Below are 8469 nucleotides of genomic sequence, written 5' to 3' on the forward strand. Positions count from 1 at the left end.
GCTGGTAGTTTCTTGAGACTTGGTGCTATTCAGAATTTTTTTTTTGCAGCTTCAGCTTCCTGAATCTGCTCCTAGATATGCTAAGTGGCTGCCATTCTTATTTTAGGCAACTTTTTGAGACAGAGATGCCGCAAGCCCCCGTTTTTTTAAACACATATTTAATATTGCAGCCATCCAGCTAGACTAAAGACTAAGTGCTAAGTATAATTGCCCACTTGCTTGCATTTCTTATCCCAAATGAAAATGAATTTGAAAGTCACTAAGGCATGTGAGCTGACGCCATTAGCCAGCGTAGCTGCTGCCGAGCTGTGTTTAAAATCAACACAAGTGGCAAAAGAAAGCAGCGTATTGATGATTTTGCTAAAACCAAAACCCAGCAAAGACAACTCTGTTGCTACATCTTTATCTTCACAGGAAATTATCATTTGTGTTTTTATTCATTTTTTTTATAATTTAGATTTGTGGTTCAAAGCAATGCATGTTTTCATTTCATGGAAGAACTCCCTTAGCCAAGCATGATAGCATACTCCTAAAGTCCCAACACTCTGGCAGCCGATGTAGACGGATTATGAGTTCAAGGCATGTCCTGGCTACATAGTGAAAACTTGCCTCAAAGCCTAGGGGCTAAGGAGACAGATCAGGGGATAAAGTGCCTGGCACACAGGCATGGAAATCCCAGTCAGACCCCAGTATCCACTTTAAAAAATAAAAAGCTATGTGTAGTTGCACACTATAGTTGTAACTGTAGTGCTAGAGGAGTGGGAACAGAGCCAAGTGGGTCACCAGAGCTCACTGCATCCAGTGTAGCCAGTCGGTCAGTGCTGGGTTCCGTGAGTGACCCTGTCTCAAAATGGTAAGGTCAGAGCAAGTGATAATGGAAGATACCCCATGTCTACCCTGGCACCTCCCTACACACACACACTCAAACTCACACACATACTCACTCACACACATACATATACTCAAACTCACACTCATACTCACATACATATACACACAGCATGAATACACATTCAATCTCTTCTCCAGAGTCCATTGAGGTACAAGTAACCCTGGCATGATGCTTAAATAGCTGGACATTGCTAATAAGTAAAGTTTGGTTTTAGTGTTTTGGTGCAGACCCAGAGCCTGTGCATCACTCACACACATACATACACTCAAACTCACACTCATACTCACACATTCATACACACAGATACACACACTCATACTCACGCTCACATTCATTCACACACATACACACACTCAAACTCACACACACTCACACACACACACACTCATACTCACACATTCATGCACACACGTACACACACATTCATACACACCTACACACACTCACACATACACACTCACACATACATAGGCTCACAATAAACACACACATACACTCACATACATGCACACATACACACATACTCACTCACACACCTACACATCCAGAGAGAGAGGGAGAGAGAACAGCCAGGGTCTGATGATGTAGCTCAGTGGTAGAGCACTTGCCTAGCGTGCACAGGCTCTGGGTCTGCACCGAAACACTAAAACCAAACTTTACTTATTAGCAATGTCCAGCTATTTAAGCATCATGCCAGGGTTACTTGTACCTCAATGGACTCTGGAGAAGAGATTGAATGCGTATTCATGCTTTTAAAGCATCATTGTCTGATGCAACAGACCTTTTTCTTGAGTGAGGGATTATTTATATAGAAGGGTGGGTGTATCACATTTGGCCACCGTTTGATAACAGTTTGGATTTTAAATGATCTGACAGGTCACAGCGCTCAGCGACATGGGTGACATGCTACAGAAAGCTCACTTGGTCATAGAAGGGACATTCATCTACTTGAGAGACAGTGGGGAGTTTTTCATTCGTGTCCGAGATGGTTGGAAAAAGTTACAGGTAATTCTTAACCTTCCTTACAGCCCTCTCCCCTCCAAATACCCTCCAACACAAAGAGCCTCCGCCCCAACAGTGCCAGTTCTTACGAGCCCTTTCATTGGCATATCCTCCTTCTCTTGCAGTTGGGAGAACTGATCCCCATTCCTGCTGATAGCCCCCCACCACCAGCACTTTCCAGCAATGTGAGTAGCTCTCCTGCCCACTCCCTGAGCTTCCTGCCCCCTTAGAGGGCCCTGCACCAAGCTACCTAAGCCTGTTCTGTGTGACTTAGTACTTGGGGGAAACTCAGTAATTTCTAACTAGGACACTGTCACCACAGAGTGGAGAGAGCCTGACACTGGAGACCTCTGTTCCCAATTTACCCACATCATGTAGAAGAGTCCCTCCTTCCCTCCCTCCCTCCTTGCCTCCCTTCCTCCTTCACTTACATATTTTGAGACAAGATCTCACTAGTAGTTCTGGCCAGCCTGGATTCACCTGCTGCTGCCTCCTGAACGCTAGGGTTAAAGGTGTGTTGCCCCCACACCTGCCAGGCAAACCCTTAACTTTTATTCACTGCTATAAATGAGCATAAACAATTGGCATAATCCGCTGTTGGATTTTATTGCAACCCTTTGAGGCCACAACCATCACCCCATTTTTCAGATTCCAAAACTGAACCTTTGAAGAGGAAGAAATGTTGGCTTTTAAGCTTCCTCAGCACAGGGATCTTAGAGATCTTGAGGACACTTCCTCCTTTGCTGGTGACTTTTTGTTTGGCTGTAAAAGGCCTCCCATGTAAGGGTCACAGTTAAAGGCAATGTCCAGCTATTTAAGCATCATGCCAGGGTTACTTGTACCTCAATGGACTCTGGAGAAGAGATTGAATGCGTATTCATGCTTTAACCTTTACCTTTCATGTCACAGCCGTATCAGCCACAACCTCCACTGAACCCCATTTTAAGTGCCAACTATGAGAGGCCTGTTGTAAGTACAAGTCATACATTTCCTTTACAGATAATGAGAGTGTGCCTGTAAGTGCTAAGCCCTGTGTTCGGTATCTAGTTTTTTATTTTGTTTTGTTTATTTCATGTATGAGTGGTTTTGCCTACGTGGTTGTATGTGCACCATGTGTGTGTCTCTGATGCCTGTGGAGATCAGAAGAGGAAATTATATGTCTTCTAACTGGAATTATAAACAACTGTGAACCACCATGTGAGTGCTAGGAATCCAGTCCTAGTCCTTTGCTAGAGAAGCCAGTGCTCTTAACTGATCAATAATTCTTACCACCCAACGGCTTACAAACTAGCCAGGAGGGCACACACCCAAAATAGACAGTTGTATCACGGTGTGCTAAGCTATTGAGTGAGACCAACCCAAGATGGTGGGGTTACCAGAAAGACAAAGGAAGTCACTCTGAAGGAGGTGAACTCTAGATTCAGACCTAAAGAACACTGGAGTTCAGGAGTGAGCCAGGCAGGGACAAACAAAAGTAGGAAATCCAGGCAGAGGGAAAGATGGATCATGGGAGGGTGGGATGCGTGTGCACACGGGTCCTTCCTGTGCTGCACTTCAAACTGACCAGAGGAGTAGACTTCACAGCAAAGGTAGACGATTAGGCTGTAGAAGTGAACAAGAGCCGGAGTTAGGGAGTTTTCCCCTTTCCTGCAGGCGATGGGAGCTGCCCATAAGTTGAAAGCTGAGCAAGGGTATGTGGTAAGATGGTGCTTTGAAATGACTTCGGTTTGAGTGTGTAAGAGGATTGGAAAGGGCAGAAGCTGGGGTACAAAGCAGTAAGCTGCAGAAGAGGGCTGGTCAGAGAGACACAAAGGGACAGGAGAAGCCAGTTTGGTTCTGGCTGCGATGGGAATGAGTGAGACAGAGGTGACCCCAAATTCCCACTGGGGTGATCCAGTGGTCACAAGCTCCCAACCAGGCGTCATCTGACATGAAGGGGTTGCAGACTCAGCCCTGCTCTATCTCTGCTGTAAATAAAGATCACATTCCTGTCACTCCAGGGACTTCATAGAATTTGATCACTCGAAGTACAGTCAGCCTGGGAACTCTCTTTTCTGCTCTCAGTCATTTTGCTATTTCCATACACCCCCTTGTATAAGACTTTCTCTTCCTGTCCCTATCTAGCCCTTGCCTCTGCAGGCATGGTACACATGAGCTTGCACACAGCTCAGGGTTGTCCCAGCACTATCTCATGCCCTAACTCCCTTACCTTGTGGCTGAAAAGACCAATCTGCCTAAGTCAGTTCAGAGTCTTGGGAGAAGCACTCCCCATGGTCTATCTTAGATCAACTACTCATTTCCACACCAATAAAGAACAGCCCAGAGATAGAGTCAAAGGCATAAGGCCTTCAGAGAGCAAGGCATAAGCCACGCCGCACAGAAACGTGCCTTCTGCAGTGCTGCCGTGTCCAGAGAAGATCTCAGGTTCAGCAGAGCAAGTCTGAAGTGGTCCCAGGACATTCAAATAAAAGTGGGAGTGAGAGAGAGAGAGCACTAGAGATGTCTGAAACCCGCCTGGAGACCTTCAGCAGTGCAGTGGGCATTGTAATGGGAATGGGGAGTCCCAAAAAGAAGCTGTACAGAGAGAACCAAAGAGAGGCTGATGGGAGAAACCCAGAGGCAAATGAGAAGCTTTGCCCTCCTAAGACAAAGAAAAAAGGCCAAAGTACTCAGGAGTCAATGGCTGCTGGGGGGACAAAAATGACTGAAAGGCAGATTTATAAGAGAGAGCAAAGTGTTTATGAAGGCAAAATGATTCTAGGAAGCTAAGGAGAAAATTCTCAGGGGGAGAGAGAGAGAGGTAATTTGGGTAAACTTTTAATGAGCCCAAGAAGAAGTCAGTAAAGTGACCAATGGAGTTTTAAAGCAATGAATTGGTTTTTACTTTTTAAATACATCTATTTGTGTGTGAGATGCATGTGAATCTCTGTCTCTCTCTGTCTCTCTCTGTCTCTGTCTCTGTCTCTCTCTGTCTCTGTCTCTCTCTCTGTCTCCCTGTCTCTGTCTCTGTCTCTGTCTCTCTGTCTCTCTCTGTGTGTGTGTGTGTGTGTGTGTGTGTAGGAGTGCATTTGGATGTCAATGCCAACTTGACACCCCTTAGACACAGCTAGAGAGTGGCAGAATGAGAGCATCCTCAGACCACAGACTGCACTTCATATGGAATGCCAACAGAAAGGGCTGGAGGGAGGAAATGGGTGCCTATGTGCAAGCCAAACCAAATTCCCTAATGGCTTTGGTTTGGGGCTGATGAACAAGGTGTTAGGAATGGGAGGCAGGACAAAGCCACCCTAGAAGCCACGCTTGTGACCAGGCTGGGAGCATATCCAGATTTCTCAAGCATGGCCTGCACACTAGAATCAGATCTCCAAAGGACTCCTCAATCCGAGGAGAATGTCTCATGCATCTTTTATTAAATCTAAGAAAGACATTCTCACCCCAACGTCTGTTCACGGGTGCTAAGGCTGTCTTCACTGAGGGTGGACAGCTGCACCTGGGTCACACCTTACAGTCGAAGTGGGCCTCTTCCTCAGAACAGGAAGAGGAGGGTGGGGCTGCTAACCACCCTGTCTTACTCTTTGCAGCTGCACCTGGTTGCTCTGAACACACCGGTGGCTGGGGACATCCGAGCTGATTTCCAGTGCTTCCAGCAGGCCAGGGCTGCAGGCCTCCTGTCCACTTTCCGAGCCTTTCTGTCTTCACACCTGCAGGATCTCTCCACAGTCGTGCGGAAGGCAGAGAGGTTCGGCCTTCCAATTGTGAATCTCAAGGTAAAGCTGAACACCTTCGCCACTGACGTCAGGCACATCAATCCCCAAGTGGCCCAAGCACTTGCCACTTCAATCACTGTCCTCGCTGAGCTGAGGACTCCAGAAGTAGTAGCTGGGTCACACTATGAAGAGGGAGCCAAACCCTAAATGTGTCATTTGTCTTTGTAGGGCCAAGTGCTTTTTAACAATTGGGACTCGATATTTTCTGGTGATGGAGGTCAATTCAATACACACATTCCAATCTACTCCTTTGACGGTCGGGATGTGATGACTGATCCTTCCTGGTAAGTGCAGGCTTGGGCCCTGTGACGTAGCACAAGAGGCGTTTCTAGGACATGTTCTAACAATGAGCTACCTCCCTGGAACACTGCCAGTGTGAAGCCACAGTAAGGCAGCTGAGTCACGGGAAAGCCATGGCCTTGGAGCCAGAAGCCTCGGGTCTAGTAGCTCATGATAAGACCTGGGCAAAGCACTTCACTCCATGAGCCACAGTGGCCTTGCCTGTCAAATGAGTACAGTCATTGGTACACCACAGGACAGTTGTGCATATGACTGTGGGTGAAAACACAGTGATACTCAGTGCCTGTGCTACAACACATCTGAATGCAGGTCTGAAAGGCACAGTAGGCCCCCACGGCCCTACGCTTTAAGGGCTCCCGGTGTCGAGGGGCAATAGATAAGAGACTGTGTATAAATGTGGACAGTTTTGTAGTTTTAAAATAGAAAGCTGATAAAAGGAACAGAGGGGAGGATTTCATTTTTGAGGGCAAGAATGAAAAGGAGATTCCTGAAAGAGGGGGCCCCTAAGATGTGAAGGAGTCCCAAGTCTGACCATGAGAGAGGCTACCCAACAAGTGAGCTCAGGAGCAATGGTCCAGATGTGTGAAACCTAAGGATGCCATTGGGAGATCGCTGCAAGTGGGTATGGCTGCCAACATACTCTGTCTAGAGTATGTCTAGAAAGCAGGTAACAGCCACAAGGCACGGGAGAGGACTTGGCATTGAACTGTGGGTGAGGAGGAACATGTCTCTCCCTTTGCTACACTAATGCTAACTTCCTCACCAAGATATACCACAAAGAACTGCTATTTAGGAACTAGGGTGATGGCTCAGCGGGCCAAGGGCTTGCAGCACAAGCACGGCAACCTGAGCTCAGGTCTCCATCACTTATCTCATAGCCAGGTGGGGCAGCACGCTTCAGCCACGCCAGCACTGAGTGGCAGAAATTGGTAGGTCCTTGGTGTTTGGTGGCCATCAGATCTAACTAAATTGGCAAGCTCTAGGTTCAGTGAGAGACTGTGCTTCAAAAAATAGAGTAGGGAATGATTGAGGAAGACATGCAGTGTTGAACTCTGAAACACACACACACACACACACACACAAACTGTAAAATAAAATAAAAAGAAATGAAGAACTTCCTGTTATTAAAAAAATGCCATTTAAAAAGTAACACTATAAAATTCCTTTCTAGGCCCCAGAAGGTGGTCTGGCACGGCTCCAACCCCCATGGTGTCCGTCTTGTGGACAAGTACTGTGAAGCCTGGCGAACCACGGACATGGCAGTAACCGGATTTGCCTCCCCACTGAGCACAGGGAAGATTCTGGACCAGAAAGCTTACAGCTGTGCTAACAGGCTAATCGTGCTGTGCATCGAAAACAGTTTCATGACAGACACTAGGAAGTGATAACCTTCCCATGATTCTTAAGAGAGTGTTCTAAGATATTTCTTATGTGAAGAGTTGACACTGAAGTCTAAAATGTTGTAAATATTACAAGTTTGGTTTTTATATATATTACACATCTGTCAAAAGAGAAACCAAAGAAAACATACCTCAGTATACTCAAAAGGAAAGACAGAAAGGACTCAGATCCAAGTCAAATCCAATCCACATATTGGTGCTAGATTCTGCAGGAAGACCCCCCCGCGCCCCCCACCCCCACCCCCCGCAGTGTGAACACATTCCCTGACACAGAGTAGGACAGTCTGAAAACAGGCCAGCATGATTCCCCAGTGCATTCTTCAGAAAGCGATTTCTTCCTTGCAACCATGGCTGTTGAGTGTAAAATGTGCTTTGTGTTTGCTTACAACATCAGCTTTTAGACACACAGGCCCTTCCTAAGTCACGAGTGATCCAGGCGCTTGGTGACTCCACGCACGCGCACACAGCCAGGGAAAGGGATCCGCTCAGACGATCCCGCTCATGTTTCCTCCGGCTTTGGTGTGGTCCCCACTAAAATAGTATTGCCATCATGCTGTAGAGTTCTGCGTGTTTACCCAGTCATAGCTGAGCGTGGCATCTGTTGATGTAATTCTGACTTGCTGGGAAGTTAAAACTCTAGGAGAGAAACAGCACAGAATCCTTCCCTCCCCCTCTCTACTGTCCCTTCCCATTCCCCCGCCCCGGTCTTATGATTTCCATTTGGCAAGCCTTGAATTACGACTGCAGCTGAAACAGATTGGCTGAGAGGAATTTTCTGAAAAGAAAAAAATCTCTGTATCATTGTGCTATAGACTTTGATATCTTTTTCCATGTAAGAACATAAAGACATCTTTTCCAGGTGCTTTCTCCTGTTTACGTCTTTCCCCCTGGGTCCTTCATTCCTTGGCACTGTGGCAGAAGAGGGCTGGGTGTGTGTGCTAATATTGTCACTAGCACTGGAGACAAGAGGGGTCGGGGTGAGGTAGGGATGACTCTGAGTGGGAGGCAAGCTCTGCTGTGGTTGCCTCAGGGTCTCAGTGCATGGCTTTGGGCTCTTCTGTCTCTCTCAAGGAGAACGGGATAGACACACTCAGTGAACAGGATAGAC

The 8469-nt window shown here is 46.9% G+C and overlaps 1 protein-coding gene across 3 annotated transcripts in view; it reads left to right on the forward strand.

Moving 5' to 3' along the window:
- Nucleotides 1-8223, forward strand: part of Col15a1 (collagen, type XV, alpha 1) — a 105513-nt gene extending 97290 nt beyond the window's left edge. The window contains exons 35-40 of one of the 3 annotated variants that reach the window (NM_009928.3): nt 1769-1897; nt 2020-2079; nt 2804-2863; nt 5476-5661; nt 5830-5945; nt 7133-8221. In NM_009928.3, coding sequence (NP_034058.2) covers nt 1769-1897; nt 2020-2079; nt 2804-2863; nt 5476-5661; nt 5830-5945; nt 7133-7346 — 765 coding nt within the window. In that variant the 3' untranslated portion in view covers nt 7347-8221. Of the gene's footprint in view, nt 1-1768; nt 1898-2019; nt 2080-2803; nt 2864-5475; nt 5662-5829; nt 5946-7132 lie in introns of those variants that run through there. The other 2 variants (XM_006537601.2, XR_001784085.2) reach the window with 2 other exon arrangements.
- The last annotated feature ends 246 nt before the right edge of the window (nt 8224-8469 follow it).

The sequence above is a fragment of the Mus musculus genome, chromosome 4 (assembly GCF_000001635.26).
Source record: "Mus musculus strain C57BL/6J chromosome 4, GRCm38.p6 C57BL/6J".
NCBI classification, from domain to species: Eukaryota; Metazoa; Chordata; class Mammalia; order Rodentia; family Muridae; genus Mus; species Mus musculus.